The sequence below is a fragment of the Amblyraja radiata genome, chromosome X (genome assembly GCF_010909765.2).
Source record: "Amblyraja radiata isolate CabotCenter1 chromosome X, sAmbRad1.1.pri, whole genome shotgun sequence".
Classification (NCBI taxonomy): Eukaryota; Metazoa; Chordata; class Chondrichthyes; order Rajiformes; family Rajidae; genus Amblyraja; species Amblyraja radiata.
Genome location: NC_045999.1, coordinates 10,858,429 through 10,878,839, shown reverse-complemented (window position 1 = coordinate 10,878,839; position 20,411 = coordinate 10,858,429). Strand labels below are relative to the sequence as shown.

At 39.6% G+C, this 20,411-nt stretch overlaps 1 protein-coding gene across 1 annotated transcript in view; it reads right to left on the bottom strand.

Moving 5' to 3' along the window:
- Positions 1-136: 136 nt before the first annotated feature.
- dut (deoxyuridine triphosphatase) overlaps positions 137-20,411 on the bottom strand; it is a 43,705-nt gene continuing 23,430 nt past the window's right edge. The window contains exons 5-7 of the mRNA XM_033014727.1: positions 1,902-1,976; positions 516-586; positions 137-431 (exon numbers count right to left, since the gene is read on the bottom strand). Coding sequence (XP_032870618.1) covers positions 375-431; positions 516-586; positions 1,902-1,976 — 203 coding nt within the window. The 3' untranslated portion in view covers positions 137-374. The remainder of the gene's footprint in view (positions 432-515; positions 587-1,901; positions 1,977-20,411) is intronic.

Sequence of the window (20,411 nt, the reverse complement as noted above, 5' to 3'; positions counted from 1 at the left end):
AACTATGGATTGTTCCCCACCATTTGCCTTTAATGGCAAAGTAGCAAGTAGAATTCCATGCTTTACTGCCATATAAATTTTTCCACCAAGATGAACACATGAAAAAATTCCGTATATAGATTGACAAAGGCACTAGTCCATAAAAAAGTTTACATTTATTCCCGAAATAACCCAAAATGTCCCCAATTGTTCCGGCTATGATTTACATGGTCACCATAGAGACCACTATCTCTTAACCAGCCTGAAATACATACATGATGTCAGCTCATTTTTGCACTTTGGAAACATCCTGACAACTGGACCATCGATCACAGCTTTAAACATCTTTGAAGAGAATTAGGCAATGTCTGACATGCTTTGGCAGAACATCACGTTCAATTTGTACCAGAGGAGCCAAAGCCACCTGCACCTCGCTCTGTCTCATCCAGGCTCTGCAGAGAAATACAATGGGTAAGTAAAATGAAAGGGTTCTTTATCAGAGAATAAAATCAAAGTAGCATTTTAAAATTACTCACCTTTAACTCCTCAAGCTCTGGATAGCAGATGCGTTCACATATCAATTGAGCTATTCGATCACCCTTTTTAACTGTCAAAATATAAAAATGCTTTCTTCAAACCATTTAATACAGATATTTACCTCTCCTCTATTAGATCATGGACGACTGAACTCTATCTACAGCTCAAAAATAAACATATATCAAAGTTCAGGAAAACTTAAGCTACTCGAGTTCTCAATAATGTTAACATCGCTTTTGCAACTAAACCTAAACATTTTGCCACAAGTGAAAAAAGATGACCACCATTTCAAAACGTTAATGCAATTAAATTAAGCAGAAGACCAGTCACAAAACTATCTAATAGTCTTTTTCCCCTTTTGATTAAACTTAAATGCTTGACAATGGTCTCAGTGTATAATGAAAATTATTCTATGCTTTATTATTTTATCTTGTCTGGTAACCATAACAACAAATAAATGGAGCCTAATCTGACACGTTTCTGGTAATCATCAAAGCAATTGGACAAATCTGCTCTCGTTCCATTTGGTAAGACATTGAACATCAATCTCCTCTCCTGTTACAATGTGGCAGTTTATACTATCATCAGTTTCAGATGCAGCAGTTGCTTTGGTACCAGGTGGCCATTTGTCATGTGTCAGCCTAGATCTCTTCACATTTGGCAGGCAATTCAACCATGAAGCAAAGCCCAATTCTTTCTCTAACACCATTCTAACAGCTGTCACGAAAGATTCCAATAACGATTCCACTCCCCCTCCACCCTAAACAGGATGATTGCGGCCAAATCATAGAAAGATCTACAACTTAACCCAGAATATCAAATTAGCTGGTGTCGCTGGGCCCTCTTGCAAAATAATTTTTTTGAAAAGCAGGTAGTGTCACATGTTACCATCAAATACAAAATCATAGTATCCTTCAACAATAAATACTAGCTCTTCCACTAGTTTAATTACACGATAACTCACAGAAACTTACCAAATAGTGATTGACAGATTCTTGATTAGTATGGGTGTCAGGGGTTATGGGGAGAAGGCAGGAGAATGGGGTTAAGATCAGCCATGATTGAAGTGCGGAGTAGACTTGATGGGCCGAATGGCCTAATTTTGCTCCTTTCACATAAAAATAAAACATTGAAGCATGTGCCATACATATATTGGTAGGGTTTTCAATAGGTCATTTTGCCTGCCTATCAAATTTTATTCTGTAAAATAGGCATTTTGTGACAAGAATATGAACCCAAATTGGCAATTTTATGGATTTTCTTAAATTCAAAATATCTTCTATGCCAGATCTAAATAATTGATTCACATCATAGTTAACTCCCACCCCAACATTCTTTCAGTTTTTGCACCAACAGTGGATATTTACTGCCAATTCATCCCTTACCTTCAAAACTTTCTTTTCCAAAATTGAACAGAACTACACCAACATTTCCTCTGTAATCCTCATCAATAACCCCAGCTAAGACAAAATAAGAAAAGACAAATTATTTTGGAGAAACTTAAAAAGCTCAAATACAACATTCATTATCGAGTCCCTTAGAAAATACAAGCAGAGTGATATCATTCACATCCACACCCGGCAATTCTTTGCTGTTCGTCTTTTGGAAAGTTTAATGAATGGCTGTACTTTAGACAAACAAAGCTGATCAAGAATTTGAAAAGCATGAACAACATTTATTTGTCTCTTTCAGAAGTAACCACAGGGACAGATACTCTAGTCTCTGATGGATTCCATAGACTGCCAAATGGCATTCCATTCTGTTTCACACAAGAAACTGAAAAATAAGAACCCGTGGGACTGTATTTGTTACTATTTTGCGGTAGGATGTAGAAATGGGATAATGGGATGTGACTATGTCTCAGTGCCACATTTAGAAGTGATCTGGGCAAGGAAATAGAAAGTCATGAAGTTGTTGACAACTCTAAGCAGATGATGCAGAGGGTAGAGGTTACAAAGGGACAATCAGCATGCAATATACAAGGACAACCATGTCAATATTTTGTCAAGAGCAAGATCTGAGAAATTGAGGATGTGCGCAGCAATTTTGGACCCAAATGCCAAAAACCCTACAGATTTGTTTTTAAAACCCTTAAAGATTCAGGCTTATCTGGCAAGAATGTGTTGTTCAATAACAGAGGCCGAATTAAACTTCTAAACTTCTGAACTGAAAGCACAGATGGAAGCTCAAGGTCGCAAGCTCGTCAACAAACCCCTCAGCACGGAGAACTATGAGACCGTCTCCTTTTGAAATGGCCATTATGAGGCATCTGTTCCACACTATATGATATATGACCTATTATTTATATATATAATTAACTAACTAACTAACCACTTAGCGCAATAAACTCAACTAACGTTAAAGGCGCAATGTACTATACTAACACGACTAACTATATAGCAGGAAGGATGGGGGAGGTTAGACATATATTTTAAATACTAAATACTAATTATGAATTACTTAACATACAGGTAAATGAAAAGTTTTACTTTAATTTTAATCCAAATCTTCTACCTTCCCTTTTATTTTATTCTATTTTAAGCTGTTCAGCTGTTGACCTGATATGATAATTTTGGTAACAATTAGAGGGAACCGACTAACGTTGGGTCAAATTCTAATAGGGGGACAAGGCCCAGTGCATAATTTCATCGACGGAGGTCAATTTAAAAATAAATCTAGCTACCTTAGGTGGCTTTTTTGTAATTTATCGCTTTTTTGATAAATTACATTCACTTTTTTTGTTTATTCACAATTATTTGTTGTGTGACTTAACAATTTTTATGTACACTTTATTTTATGTTTTTCTTTTTCCCTTATTTATATTTAAAAGTGTCAGGAGATGTAGAACTACTGTAGAAATTATGAAGGACAACTCTGGATTCGGGATTCCGAGGTACTTGGCTGCATCACATGAATCATACAGTCTGGTAATAATAGCCAATGCAAGATAATAGTCGAATAAATATCGGAGGTCTCACCTTCTGTAGTTGGAACATCAGAGGTGCGAATGAGCCAATTAAGAGGGGTAAAATTCTGGCACAATTAAAATCATTAAATATGGATATTGCTTTCCTACAAGAGACACATCTGAAACAACAAACTCAGATCAGATTAAGGGCAAATTGGATAGGTCAAACCTATTACTCCTCATTCACCTCTAAAGCAAGAGGCACGGCTATTATAATTCGGAAGGGTATACCTTTTAAATTAAAGAAATCTATATCTGATAAAGAGGGAAGATATGTTATAGTCACGGGAGAAATTTACAATTCCCCATTAACTATGATAAATATTTACGCGCCTAATTTTGATAACCCACAATTTTTTAGGAAAATAATAGATTTAATCGCAGAGCATAATTATCAAAATATAATAATGGGGGGAGATTTCAACTGTGTTATAGATCCATACTTAGATAAATCAATAAAGCTAGGGAAGCGTCTTGTTAAAACTAAGACCTGTGAATTTTTAAATACTTATATAAAAAATAATAACATAGCTGATATTTGGAGAATAGCAAATCCAAGCGGTAGGGAATACTCATTTTATTCATCAGTTCACAAAACTTATTCGCGAATTGATTATTTTTAATTGGACACAAAATTATTCCCGTATACGAATAAACCATCATATCATAATAGTATTATTTCTGATCATTCACCATTGACTTTTATACTTAAAATTGAGGGAATGCCGAGTATAAAACCTTTTTGGAGATTCAATGTACATATATTAAATAACCCGCAGGGTTATGAGTATATAAAAGAACAAATAAAACTTTTTTTCGAAATAAATGACACGCCAGGTATTTCTGCACCGCTATTATGGGAAACCTTTAAGGCATATATTCGCGGCGTCATAATTTCTTACCAAAGTTTTCAAAATAAGGAAAATAAAAGAGAACTTCAGCGGATAGAACAGAAAATAAAACTACTAGAACTGGACAATGCAACTGACCCAACCATAAATAAACATAATAAGATAACTTTATTGAAATATAAAGTCAATAGAATACTATCGGCTAGAGTAATAAAATTATTCCAAATTACAAAACAAGCACACTTCGAATTTGGGGATAAGCCACATAAACTACTTGCGAGGCAACTGAAGCAACGAGAAAAGGAAAAAACTATTACTAAAATTAAATCGGATAAGGGTGAGTTTTTAACACTGCCTAAGGATATTAACAAGAGGTTTGCCCAATTTTATCACAATTTATATACATCTAAAATAAATACAGATGTAAGTAAAATCACAAATTTTTTAGATAATTGCAAGCTCCCAAAATTGGATAGTTTAGAACAAGAGCAATTAGGAGCACGGATTACTAGTGAAGAAATAAAACAAATAATAAACTCACTGAAAAATGGGAAGACCCCAGGACCAGACGGTTTTAGTAATGAATTTTATAAAAGATTTCAGGAGTCAATTATACCAAGATTATTCAATTTATACATGCAGGCTTATACCGAAAATAAACTACCAGAAACCCTAGCAGAAGCAACAATAACACTTATACCAAAAAAAGATAAAGATTTAGATGAACCGGGTTCTTATAGAGCTATTTCACTACTAAATACGGATCAGAAAATTTTAGCAAAGATTCTAGCTAGAAGGCTAAATATTTATATTAACAATTTAATAAATACGGATCAAACGGGATTTATACCCAAAAGACAATCATTTAATAATTTGAGAAGGCTTTTCAATATAATGTACTCTCATAATGAGGACAATGAAGATATTTCAGTTATCACGCTGGATGCAGAGAAGGCATTTGATCAAGTAGAATGGCAGTATTTATACAAGGTACTCCAAAAATTCAATATGGGAGAGAATTTTATTAGATGGGTTAAACTACTTTACGATAGACCTACGGCAAGAATATTAACTAACAATACGCTATCTCCAAAATTTTACTTATCAAGGAGTAATAGGCAAGGGTGTGCCTTATCACCATTGCTATTTGCCCTTATGATAGAACCGTTGGCCGAAAGGATTAGAAATCACCCGAATATTCACGGATATAACACTAAGGATTCAAAGAATAAAATTTCACTATATGCTGATGATATTCTTTATATATTACTAATACACAAACGAGTATACCCACCTTATTAACACTAATTGAGGAATTCGGCTCTTTTTCAGGATATAGAATAAATTGGGATAAAAGCGAAATTATGTCTTTAAAACCACAGGATTCGAGACACTTACTAAAATTCCCCTTCAAAATTGCAACAGAAAAATTCAAGTATCTGGGTATTCAAATTACAAGAAGACACAAATCATTATTTAGTGCCAATTTTATACCACTATTAAATAAACTGAATGATATGATTAAATTTTGGAAAACACTTCCGCTCTCATTGATAGGTAGAATCAACGCTATAAAAATGACTTTCTTACCACAATTAATATATTTGTTCCAAGCGATCCCAATATATATTCCAAAATATTTTTTCAAAAAACTAGATTCCACTGTTACTAATTTTATATGGGATTACAGAACACATAGAATTCAACGAAAGCATTTGTGCAAATCTAAAGAAGTTGGGGGTTTATCATTACCTAACTTTATGTATTACTACTGGGCAGTGCATATTAAGAACATAATGTACTGGCTGGATAGTTCCACTCAGCAGTTGGAGTGGATAAGAATGGAGAAAGAGGAGTGCTATCCGCACGATATAGGAACGATCCTGCTCTCACCGATAAAATTGAATAGTATAATATACAAGAAGAACCCAATTATTCACAATATAATAAGAATTTGGAAACAAATAAAAGTATCCTTGAAATTAAATAATTTATCAGTACTAACCCCACTATTGAACAACCCCGCATTCAAACCTTCTCTCATCGACAACACATATCAACAATGGGATAGACTGGGGATTAGGAAAGTAGGGGATATGTATGAATTGGGTAAACTGTTATCATTTCAACAATTAAAATTAAAATTTAAATTGAAGGATAATCAATATTTTAAATATATACAGGTATGTGACTTTATGAAGAAATATATACATAGATTTCAAACTATATTTTTAGACCCTTTAGAAGAAGCAATGAATATTAAGGCTGATTCACAAAAATTAATTTCATACTTTTATAATAATATATTAGATAGAGAATCACCCTCAACAGAAGCACTAAGGGAAGATTGGGAACATGAGCTAATGATAAAGATCTCGAAGGATAGATGGGAAAAGTATTTGATGAATACACATAACTGTTCTATTAATACAAGACATAATTTAATTCAATTCAAATTATTACATAGACTATATTATTCAAAAACGAGGTTGAATAAATTTTATCCAAACGTCTCTCCCAGATGCGATAAATGTTTGTTTCAAAACGCTAATTTAACACATTCATTTGTAGGATGTACAAAGTTGAATAAATTTTGGTGTGATATATTTGATATATTTACAAAGCTCTTCAAGTCAAGAATAGAACCCAAAATGGAATGGATTATATTTGGAATAATAGGAGAAGATACCAATTTAAATAAAGACCAAAATGTTTTTTTTAATTATGGGTTAATAATTGGAAAGAAATTGATAATTAAATTTTGGAAAAATACAACCATACCAACTGTTAAAATGTGGATTAGGAATATGATGGACATAGCACGCCTTGAGGAAATGAGACTCCGACTAATAGATAAATATGACCAATTTTTAAGGAGTTGGTCTCCTTTCATCGACTTTTTGGAATCATGTGATGCAGCGGTACCATAAGGATTGCTGATTTCAGTTCATGACGTGGATAGATCTACATCTCCGAATATAGATTTGAAAAATTCTCTTTTAAGGGGCCTTTTCTTCTATTTCTACTTTCCACCTTTTCTTTTTTATTTTATTTTTTTATTTTTATTTTTTATATCCACACTTCACATTTTTCTACTCTCTACCATCTATTTTTCCACTCTTTCCCCTTTCTATTGTTTTCTTTTTCTTGTCTTGCCTACTCATAACATAAAACTAGAGGTTGTACATAGAATGGATTACGGTATGACATAGTTGGCACCTAAAATTAGGTGCCACTGTATTGTTTTGTATTGTATTAACTTCTAATAAAATAAACAAAAACAAAAACAAAAAAAAAAATTCAGTCATTCTGCTCCTAGTCAAGGAGCTAAACAGTGAGTGCTCCTCCTCCTCTCCCCCCCCCCCCCCCCCCCCCCCCATATCTGTAAATGGTGGTGAGAATTGTTGGGGACATGCCAAACTTCCTAAGCCTTCTAAGGTAGTAGAGGCGTTTCTAGCTCCTCATCCCCTTCATGGTCTGAATAAAGGACCCACCAGAAACATCACCTACACATTTTTTCCAGGAATGATGCTGACCCACTGAGTTACTCCAGCAATTTGTCTCCTTTTTTGGGGGTGAACCAGCATCTACAGTTCCTTGATTCTACATTCTTCCTTAGTGAAATATTGAATTCAAACTGCAAGAATAAGAACTATGAGAAAAGGCGACTGACATTACACCAAACTGTTCTCTCGAGAAGTTGCAGTGAGATGCCACCGGATACTTTTGCAGCAAACATTCCATTAAACTCAGCACTTTTTTTCTGCAGCAGCCTGCTGGTCTCTCTTACAGAACCACCTCAGCACTTGTTATCAATGAAAACAGAAAACCACTGACCTTGACATTCACGTGCATTTAAAACAATCTGCACATCTGGCTAAACATGAAGCTCAACGCAAGCATCGTGTTTTAATTTCAACAAAAAGATTTAATCACATTATTTTTTTAACGCAGTGTTACCAGGATTCATGCATGAAATTTGAAAATATTGGGCTTTAACCTGGTAGAAGAGTGATCAGAGAAGGTTGAAAACCCTTTGTCACGGGCAACTCACCTATGTTTATGCATCCACTGCTGATGCCCAACAGCTTTATCAGTTTGGAATAAGAATTCTGATTAAATCAACCCAAAAATCTTCAATTTTATTCCTCACTAAGTAGATGGCCTGCTAAATAATTCAGCGGTTTGTTTTTGTTTGCAAGTTTAGTTTATTGAGTGTCCGATTTCCCTCGCTTCCCATGTCTTTTTTTTCCCCAACTCTGAATGGAGCCCTGTGGGATCTGCAACACAGCAGCCAACACTTGGCGAGGAGCTTGTTGTAGGGCCAGGATAACTGGGAAATTTACACCAAATTAAGATGTGGATGTATGGCAGAGAAGAGTTAGGAGGGTTAAGGTTCTCCCGACCTCACTTCTTGGTCACCAATGAGCATGTTCTGCAGATGTTGTATGGGAAATGGGTGAAGCGATTTCAACAACTCCTTAGTGGATGACAGGAGCAAAGCTACTAGAGGAGCAAGATAGACCACTCCTCCGAAATCCAATGGACTGACGTGTAGTACGTAACGAAACATCACGGCCACCATTTTTTAATGCAAAACGCGATTACGTATGTAATCCTCCCACTGTGCACTCCGCTCTATCATCCTTGGTGTAATCAGTGTTGTAGGGAACAGTGTTTGATATAGCATCTATCACATCACATATTTTAGTTAATTTTATTGTAAATGTTTTCCCCCGTTCCCCCATTTCCCTCCCCAGCCTCCACCTTTGCAGTTTCCCTTCTATTACTTTAACACACACTGTGCACAAAATTAAATTTAACATATATATATATATTTATATGTTTGTGTGTGCCTGTGTGTGAGAGGCAAGTTAGGGATAAATACATTTCCTTCTAATGGATCAGAAGCAACTTTTGATTTAAAGCATCACTATTACTCTCTATCTTATTTGTCAGATGATGTACATAAACCATAAAGGCAATTAAATATATAATTATACACATATAAATATATGCGCGTATATGTATATATATATGTATATATATATGTATATATATGTATATATATGTATATATATGTATATGTATATATATGTATATATATGTATATATATGTATATGTATATATATGTATATATATGTATATATATATATATATATGTATATATATGTATGTATGTATGTATGTATATATCTCTCTGTATATTGTATATCTAATATATATCTCTCTATGTGTCTGTGTCTGTGTATATATCTCTATATCTCTCTCTATCTCTCTATATCTCTATCTATCTATCTCTCTATCTATCTCTGTTTGTTCTCTCTATCTCTCTATCTATCTCTCTCTCTATGTGTATCTCTCTCTCTCTGTGTCTCTCTCTCTCTCTATCTCTCTATTATCTATATCTCTATCTATCTCTATATATATATCATGACTACATAGTATCAACAACAAATATAAGAAAAGATAGCACATTGATGACAAGTTTCCGAAAATGGCATCAGAATACACAAATACATTTTGTGTAACGGTTGTCACATGGTGTCTACCAGAGACCTGGCTGGCACAGTAAGTGCACGTATTTCTTATTCTTTTCTATGATGATGAATACCACATGGAACAATAAAATTGCAAACACCATTTCGACTTCATTCACCTGATCATGTAGTAGAATACTGCATCCATCTGAGCGGACGCCGCATGTGATCTAAATGGTACATTACCTTGTGGATCTGAGTGACATAGATGGCCGATGAGACAGTGTGTTGCCAAATTGAAGATTGGCTCAGTTTTAGTTTTGATAACCAATTCATGTAAAAAAATGTGTGATATAGATGTATACACATATATGTGAATGTGTATACTTTATGTCTACAAAGTCCTTTATGTCGGCAAAGCTCTCAATGGGCTTGCCCCCACCTACATTAAATGTCTGCTCACCCACACCACCTCCAGGTCCCTCAGATCGGCCGACTTGGGGTTGCTGAATATCCCGCGGTCTAGGCATAAGCTCAGGGGTGACCGCGCCTTTGCGGTTGCAGCTCCTAGACTGTGGAACAGCATCCCTCTTCCCATCAGGACTGCCCCCTCCATCGACTCCTTTAAGTCGAGACTAAAACCTCATCTCTACTCCCAAGCCTTTCTTGACGTCTTCAGAGCGAGGGCTATATGTATGTAGTGATGTTTGTATTTAATCTATGAACCGCTGTTGTTTGTTATACTATTCTTATACCAAGCAATTTGGCCAACAAGAATTGTTTTTTAAATGTGCTATATAAATAAAAGTGACTTGGCTTGACATATTTCTCTAGTTTCTTTCTTCTGATTTCCTCTAATTTGTTTAGCAACCTTTTTCTTTCAATCTCTGTATATTGAATATATATATATATTACAACATGTGTATATACATATATATACACACACATACATATTTGTATGTATACATAGATATACACACACACATATATATATATACTAGACTAAGTGGGACCCGTTGGGTCCCATGTTCACATGGGAGGGCCGGTCCCCTGACGCAATATTCCACCTCTCCACCAATTCCAATATTGGTGGCTAGTGGGGGGGGGGGGGGGGGGGCTTTCTGGAGCGCTGGTGTGGGTGTTGTTGGCTGCAGGGACTACTGGTTTCCAGAGGGCTAGTATGGTCATTGTGGGCCAAATGGATTTTTGGGGTGGCAAATCAGTCTCTCAAGCCTGATGTGCTGGCAGCTCACTCACGGCTGGTGGGCTGGCAGTTGACTCACGGTTGGCAGTTGATTCCTTGAAATTCCATTTCAAGCAGAGTGCAAGGCCACCAAATTCAAATCCATTTTCCTACCATTTCAAGCAGGGTGCAAGACCACCAAATTCAAGTGCAGTTTCTTACCTCTTCGAGCAGGGTGCAAGGTCACAAAATTCAGGTTGAGTTTCCTAGCACTTTAAGCAGGGTGCAAGGCCACCAAATTCAAGTGCCGTTTCCAACCACTTCAAGCAGGGTACAAGGCCACCAAATTCAAGTGCAGTTTCATATCACTTCAAGCAGGGTGCAAGGCCACCACATTCAAATACAGTTTCATACCATTTCAAGCAGGGTGAAACCACAATACAGTAGACATTCAGTGTGTTCAGTTGATTCACAGCTCAGAGTCGTGACCTCTCCCTCCCCCATCATGCAGAGACTTGAGCCACACCCACACTTCCGGGTTTTATAATTCCTCCCCTTCCCACCGGAAAAGGTATGGCCTTCATGGCGTGATTGACAGGTGTAAAGCCATCATTTGCAGTAAGTAGTGCCTTTCAACTTCAAGCCAAAGCACCCAAGCCACCATTTGCAGTAAGTAGTGCCTTTCAACTTCAAGCAAAGCACCCAAGCCACCATTTGCAGTAAGTAGTGCCTTTCAACTTCAAGCCAAAGTACCCAAGCCACCATTTGCAGTAAGTAGTGCCTTTCAACTTCATGCCAAAGCAACCAAGCCACCATTTGCAGTAAGTAGTGCCTTTCAACTTCAAGCCAAAGCTCTCAAGCCACCATTTGCAGTAAGTAGTGCCTTTCAACTTTAAACCAAAGCTCCCAAGCCACCATTTGCAGTAAGTAGTGCCTTTCAACTTCAAGCCAAAGCACCCAAACAACCATTTGTAGGCATTGCCTTTTTACTTCAAACAAACCATATTTTCATTTTCAAACCACATTAAGGGTACTCAGTTGTGTAGACATTTGTTCAGTGTTATTCAGAGCTCAGAGAGACGTGACCCATGGCTTCATCCATCTTGCAGATACTGAGTGAGGCACACCACTTCCTGGTTTTATAGTCCCTCCAGCAGGTGCAGCAGAGAGAATGGTGATTTTTTATAACTTCAAGCCAAAGCTCCCAAGTCACCATTTGCAGTAAGTAGTGCCTTTCAACCTCATGCCACCATTTGCAGTAAGTAGTGCCTTTCAACTTCAAGCCAAAGCACCCAAGCCACCATTTGCAGTAAAAAGTGCCTTTCAACTTCAAGCCAAATCACCCGCCACCATTTGCAGTAAGTAGTGCCTTTCAACTTGAAGCCAAAGCACCCAAGCCACCATTTGCAGTAAGTAGTGACTTTCAACTTCAAGCCAAAGCACCCAAGCCACCATTTGCAGTAAGTAGTGCCTTTCAACTTCAAGCCAAAGCACCCAAGCCACCATTTGCAGTAAGTAGTGCCTTTCAACTTCAAGCCAAAGCACCCAAGCCACCATCTGCAGTAAATAGTGCCTTTCAACTTCAAGCAAAACACCCAAGCCACCATTTGCAGTAAGTAGTGCCTTTCAACTTCCAGCCAAAGCACCAAAGCCACAATTAGCAGTAAGTAGTGACTTTCAACTTCAAGCCAAAGCACCCAAGCCACCATTTGCAGTAAGTAGTGCCTTTCAACTTCATGCTACCATTTGCAGTAAGTAGTGCCTTTCAACTTCAAGCCAAAGCATCCAAGCCATAATTTGCAGTAAAAAGTGCCTTTCAACTTCAAGCCAAAGCACCCGCCACCATTTGCAGTAAGTAGTGCCTTTCAACCTCAAGCCAAAGCACCCAAGCCACCATTTGCAGTAAATAGTGTGTTTCAACTTCAAGCCAAAGCACCCAAGCCACCATTTGCAGTAAGTAGTGCCTTTCAACTTCAAGCCAAAGCACCCAAACAACCATTTGCAGGCAATGCCTTTTTACTTCAAACAAACCATATTTTCATTTTCAAACCACATTAAGGGTACTCACAGTTGTTCAGTGTTATTCAGAGCTCAGAGAGACGTGACCCTTGGCTTCATCCATTTTGCAGAGACTGAGGCACACCACTTCCTGGTTTTATAGTCCCTCCCCCTCCCTCCAGCAGGTGCAGCAGAGAGAATGGTGATTTTTTTAAACTTCAAGCCAAAGCTCCCAAGCCACCATTTGCAGTAAGTAGTGCCTTTCAACCTCAAGCCAAAGCACCCAAGCCACCATTTGCAGTAAGTAGTGCCTTTCAACTTCAATCAAAGCACCCAAGCCACCATTTGCAGTAAGCAGTGACTTTCAACTTTAAACCAAAGCTCCCAAGCCACCATTTGCAGTAAGTTGTGCCTTTCAACCTCAAGCCAAAGCACCCAAGCCACCATTTGCAGTAAGTAGTGCCTTTCAACTTCAATCAAAGCACCCAAGCCACCATTTGCAGTAAGTAGTGACTTTCAACTTTAAGCCAAAGCACCCAAGCCACCATTTGCAGTACGTAGTGCCTTTCAACTTCAAGCCAAAGCACCCAAGCCACCAGTTGCAGTAAATAGTGCCTTTCAACTTCAAGCAAAACACCCAAGCCACCATTTGCAGTAAGTAGTGCCTTTCAACTTCAAGCCAAAGCACCAAAGCCACAATTAGCAGTAAGTAGTGACTTTCAACCTCAAGCCAAAGCACCCAAGCCACCATTTGCAGTAAGTAGTGCCTTTCAACTTCAAGCCAAAGCACCCAAACAACCATTTGGAGGCAGTGCCTTTTTACTTCAAACAACCCATATTTTCATTTTCAAACCACATTAAAGGTACTCAGTTGTGTAGACATTTGTTCAGTGTTATTCAGAGCTCAGAGAGATGTGACCCTTGGCTTCATCCATCTTGCAGAGACTGAGTGAGGCACACCACTTCCTGGTTTTATAGTCCCTCCCCCTCCCTCCAGCAGGTGCAGCAGAGAGAATGGTGATATTTTTTAACTTCAAGCCAAATCTCCCAAGTCAGCATTTGCAGAAAGTAGTGCCTTTTAAATTTAAATCAAAGCTCCCAAGCTACCATTTGCAGTAAATAGTGCATTTCAACTTCAAGCCAAAGCAGCCAAGTTACCATTTGCAGTAAGTAGTGCCTTTCAACTACATGCCACCATTTGCAGTAAGTAGTGCTTTACAACTTCAAGCCAAAGCACCCAAGCCACCATTTGCAGTAAAAAGTGCCTTTCAACTTCAAGCCCAATCATCCGTCACCATTTGCAGTAAGTAGTGCCTTTCAACTTCAAGCCAAAGCACCCAAGCCACCATTTGCAGTAAGTAGTGCCTTTCAACCTCAAGCCAAAGCACCCAAGCCACCATTTGCAGTAAGTAGTGCCTATCAACTTCAAGCCAAAGCACTCAAGCCGCCATTTGCAGTAAGTAGTGCCTTTCAACTTTAAACCAAAGCTCCCAAGCCACCATTTGCAGTAAATCGTGCATTTCAACTTCAAGCCAAAGCAGCCAAGCCACCATTTGCAGTAAGTAGTGCCTTTCAACTCCATGCCACCATTTGCAATAAGTAGTGCTTTACAACTTCAAGCCAAAGCATCCAAGCCACCATTTGCAGTAAAAAGTGCCTTTCAACTTCAAGCCAAAACACCCGCCACCATTTGCAGTAAGTAGTGCTTTACAACTTCAAGCCAAAGCACCCAAGCCACCATTTGCAGTAAAAAGTGCCTTTCAACTTCAAGCCAAAGCACCCAAGCCACCATTTGCAGTATGTAGTGCCTTTCAACCTCAAGCCAAAGCACCCAAGCCACCATTTGCAGTAAGTAGTGCCTTTCAACTTCAAGCCAAAGCTCCCAAGCCACCATTTGCAGGAAGTAGTGCCTTTCAACTTCAAGTCAAAGCTCCCAAGCCACCATTTACAGTAAGTAGTGCCTTTCAACTTCAAGCCAAAGCTCCCAAGCCACCATTTGCACTAAGTAGTGCCTTTCAACTTTAAACCAAAGCTCCCAAGCCATCATTTGCAGTAAGTAGTGCCTTTCAACATCAAGCCAAAGCACCCAAACAACCATTTGCATGCAGTGCCTTTTTACTTCAAACAAACCATATTTTCATTTTCAAACCACATTAAGGGTACTCACGTGACCCTTGGCTTCATCCATCTTGCAGAGACTGGGTGAGGCACACCACTTCATGCTTTTATAGTCCCTCTTCCTCCCTCCAGCAGGTACAGCAGAGAGAATGGTGATGTTTTTAAAACTTCAAGCCAAAGCTCCCAAGCCACCATTTGCAGTAAGTAGTGCCTTTCAACATTAAACCAAAGCTCCCAATCCACCATTTGCAGTAAATAGTGCCTTTCAACTTCATGCCACCATTTGCAGTAAGTAGTGCTTTACAACTTCAAGCCAAAGCACCCAAGCCACCATTTGCAGTAAAAAGTGCCTTGCAACTTCAAGCCAAATCACCCGCCACCATTTGCAGTAAGTAGTGCTTTACAACTTCATGCCAAAGCACCCAAGCCACCATTTGCAGTAAAAAGTGCCTTTCAACTTCAAGCCAAATCACCCGCCACCATTTGCAGTAAGTAGTGCCTTTCAACTTCTAGCCAAAGCACCCAACCACTATTTGCAGTAAGTAGTGCCTTTCAACTTCAAGCCAAAGAACCCAAGCCACAATTAGCAGTAAGTAGTGACTTTCAACTTCAAGCCAAAGCACCAAAGCCACAATTAGCAGTAAGTAGTGCCTTTCAACTTCAAGCCAAAGCACCCAACCACTATTTGCAGTAAGTAGTGCCTTTCAACTTCAAGCCAAAGAACCCAAGCCACAATTAGCAGTAAGTAGTGACTTTCAACTTCAAGCCAAAGCACCCAAGCCACCATTTGCAGTAAGTAGTGCCTTTCAACTTCAAGGCAAAGCACCCAAGCCACAATTTGCAGTAAGTAGTGCCTTTCAACTTCAAGCCAAAGCACCCAAGCCACCATTTGCAGTAAGTAGTGCCTTTCAACTTCAAGCCAAAGATCCCAAGCCACCTTTTGCAGTAAGTAGTGCCTTTCAACTTAATGCCACCATTTGCAGTAAGTAGTGCCTTTCAACTTCAAGCCAAAGCACCCAAGCCACCATTTGCAGTAAGTAGTGCCTTTCAACTTCAAGCCAAAGCACCCAAGCCACCATGTGCAGTGAGTAGTGCCTTTCAACTTCAAGCAAAACACCCAAGGCACCATTTGCAGTAAGTAGTGCCTTTCAACTTCAAGCCAAAGCTCCCAAGCCACCACTTTCCATAAGATGGAGGAAGCGAGAGGGTCAAGTCTCTGAGCTCTGAATAACACTGAACACTGAGTGCCCTTAATGTGGTTTGAAAATGAAAATATGGATGGTTTGAAGTAAAATGGCACTGCAAATGGTTGTTTGAGGGGGGTGTTGGGTTGAAGTGAAAAGGCACTGCAAATGGTTGTTTGGGGGGGGGGGGTTTGGGTTGAAGTTCAAAGGCACTGCAAATGGTTGGGTTTTGGGTTGAAGTGAAAAGGCACTGCAAATGGTTGTTTGGGGGGTTTCGGGTTGAAGTGAAATGGTACTGCAAATGGTTGTTTGGAGGGTTTTGGGTTGAAGTGAAAGGGCACTGCAAATGGTTGTTTGTCTAAAATTGACAACTTCCTGTTTGCACTATATTGATTTTAGGTAAAACGCTACCACTTACGGCTGTGATGTTTGGCCATCTTACTCAGTCCCCCTCCGCTCATCAGGTGCAGAGGATTCTTCCCATCAATGAAAAATAAAAGTGTTATTAGTGTTTAAAAAATGTTGAGAATCTCTCTCCTGTCAATCACGCCATGAAGGCCATACCTTTTCCGGTGGGAAGGGGAGGAATTATAAAACCCGGAAGTGTGGGTGTGGCTCAAGTCTCTGCATGATGGGGGAGGGAGAGGTCACGACTCTGAGCTGTGAATCAACTGAACACACTGAATGTCTACTGTATTGTGGTTTCACCCTGCTTGAAATGGTATGAAACTGTATTTGAATGTGGTGGCCTTGCACCCTGCTTGAAGTGATATGAAACTGCACTTGAATTTGGTGGCCTTGTACCCTGCTTGAAGTGGTTGGAAACGGCACTTGAATTTGGTGGCCTTGCACCCTGCTTGAAATGGTAGGAAAATGGATTTGAATTTGGTGGCCTTGCACTCTGCTTGAAATGGAATTTCAAGGAATCAACTGCCAACCGTGAGTCAACTGCCAGCCCACCAGCCGTGAGTGAGCTGCCAGCACATCAGGCTTGAGAGACTGATCTGCCACCCCAAAAATCCATTTGGCCCACAATTACCATACTAGCCCTTTGGAAACCAGTAGTCCCTGCAGCCAACAATACCCACACCAGCGCTCCAGAAAGCCCCCCCCCCCCCCCACTAGCCACCAATATTGGAATTGGTGGAGGTGGAATATTGCGTCAGGGGACCGGCCCTCCCATGTGAACATGGGACCCAACGGGTCCCACTTAGTCTAGTATATATATATATGTGTGTGTGTATATCTGTGTATACATACAAATATGTATGTGTGTGTATATATATGTATATACACATGTTGTAATATATATATATATATATATATATATAGTGATTTATGTGTGTGTGGGGAGAGAGAGATATATATATATTGTGATATATATATATATATATATATTGTGATATACATACACACACAAATATATATACAGAGATTGAAAGAAAAAGGTTGCTAAACAAATTAGAGGAAATCAGAAGAAAGAAACTAGAGAAATATGTCAAGTCAAGTCACTTTTATTTATATAGCACATTTAAAAAACAATTCTTGTTGGCCAAATTGCTTGGTATAAGAATAGTATAACAAACAACAGCGGTTCATAGATTAAATACAAACATCACTACATACATATAGCCCTCGCTCAGAAGACGTCAAGAAAGGCTTGGGAGTAGAGATGAGGTTTTAGTCTCGACTTAAAGGAGTCGATGAAGGGGGCAATCCTGATGGGAAGAGGGATGCTGTTCCACAGTCTAGGAGCTGCAACCGCAAAGGCGCGGTCGCCCCTGAGCTTATGCCTAGACCGCGGGATTCTTCCCATCAATGAAAAATAAGTGTTATTAGTGTTTTAAAAATGTTGAGAATCTCTCTCCTGTCAATCACACCCTGAAAGCCACACCTTTTCCGATGGGAGTGGTTATAAAACCCAGAAGTGTGGGTGTGGCTCAGTCTCTGCATGATGGGGAGGGAGAGGTCATGACTGTCTGAGCTGTGAATCAACTGAACACACTGAATGTCTACTGAACTGTGGGTTTGGTGTTTTGTGTGGTTTTATGGTGGTTTCACCCTACATGAAATGGTATGAAACTGCACTTGAATTTGGTGGCCTTGCACCCTGCTTGAAGTGGAATGAAACTGCACTTGAATTTGGCGGCCTTGCATCCTGCTTGAAGTGGTATGAAACTGCACTGGATTTGGCCTTGCACCCTGCTGAAAGTGGTATGAAACTGCACTTGAATTTGGTGGCCTTGGATCCAGCATGAAGTGGTATGAAACTGCACTTGAATTTGGTGGCCTTGCACCCTGCTTGAAGTGGTTGGAAACTGCACTTGAATTCGGTGGCCTTGCACCCTGCTCATAGTGGTGAGAAACTGCACTTGAATTTGGTGGCCTTGCACCCTGCTTAAAATGGTAGGAACATGGAATTGAATTTGGTGGCCTTGCATCCTGCTTGAAATGGAATTTCAAGGAATAGTCATGAGTCAACTGCCAGCACACCAGCCGTGAGTGAGCTGCCAGCAGATCAGGCTTGAGGGACTGAGCTGCCACCCCAAGAACCCATACCAGCACTCCAGAAAGCCCCTCCACTGGCCACCAATATTGGAATTGGTGGAGAGGTGGAATATTGCGTCGGGGGACCAGCCCTCCCGTGTGAACATGGGACCCAACGGGTCCCACTTAATCTAGTATACATGTATATATGAAATCCTAATATTGTGAATAAAATATCCATAAACACAACGTTGAAATATTTTTCCATTCTTTCATTCTATATTAGCGTAACACAATGTAGTGCATACATACCTACATATATAAATTCAGTCGAGAAGTTGGTCAAATAATATGGGGACCTTCTTGCTTTTTTTTTGGGACATGGATTTTTTAAATGTGAATGTCTCATAACGACACATTTGTGGGTCAGCCGTATATTGGACCAACCCCCACAATTTCAAATAACTCTAAATTGAACTTTATAAACAAGAAAAACTTTTTATTTCCGTCATTTATGGTAATATTTACATAATTCACATCATTTTGTGCACATCATTTTGCAGTGTTTTGAAAGTGATGTAAAATTCAACATATTTCAGACAATGATAGCCCCACCCCTTGCTTACCCCAAAGAACAAAATTTCCAATTTATATACAATAATAAATCGTCATTTGCACGATTTTGTGTGGGTAACGGGAGGTTCTCTTTGTAACCTGCGTTGGGAAAACACACGTTTCGGCGTGTTCGGGATGTCAAATAGCGTTGGAACTGCATTGCAATATACCCTGTTGGAAAACTGGTCAAGTTCAGTGTTCAGAACAAAGACAGCAGGTGGTTAACAAGTACACCAGAGTTTGGTGGAGGAGATCTTGTCGACAAGTATTCTGGACCCGCTGTCGACATCTGAAATTACAGAAAATCTCATATAGGATTTAACTAAGAAGGAAAAAAATGTAGTTATAATCACATATCTGTAGAATGGATGATATATCATTTAAGTACAATTGTTCAGTTGTGGGGAGAGACCTGTATATTGAAGATGCATTTTGCCACTAATATGTCAATTGACCTTCAATGTAGAAGAGCTTATTTAAAACTTCTTACGTAGGCCATTTAAAGTATTTTCTTTCTATCCTCTTTTGGACCTAAGACACTAGCAGGGCTGCCAACTCTCAGGCAGGAGGGAGGGGGAGAGAGGGGGAGAGAGAGGGAGGGGGAGGGGCTGGAGCGGGAGAGAGGGAGGGGGGAGAGAGGGAGGGGGAGAGGGAGATGGGGAGAGAGGGGGAGGGGAGGGGGAGAGGGAGAGGGGGAGCGGGAGAGAGGGAGGGGGAGAGGGAGAGGGAGGAGGGAGTGAGGGAGGGTGAGAGAGGGAGGGGGAGTGAGGGAGGGGGAGTGAGGGAGAGAGGGAGGGGGAGAGAGGGGGAAGGGGGAGGAGAGATAAGAGAGGGGGAGAGAGAGAGAGAGAGGGGCAGAGAGAGATAGAGAGGCAGAGAGAGACAGAGGCATAGAGAGGCAGAGAGAGATAGAGAGGCAGAGAGGCAGAGAGGCGGAGAGGGAGAGGGAGAGGGAGAGGGAGAGGGAGAGGGAGAGGCAGAGGCAGAGGCAGAGGGAGAGGGAGAGGGAG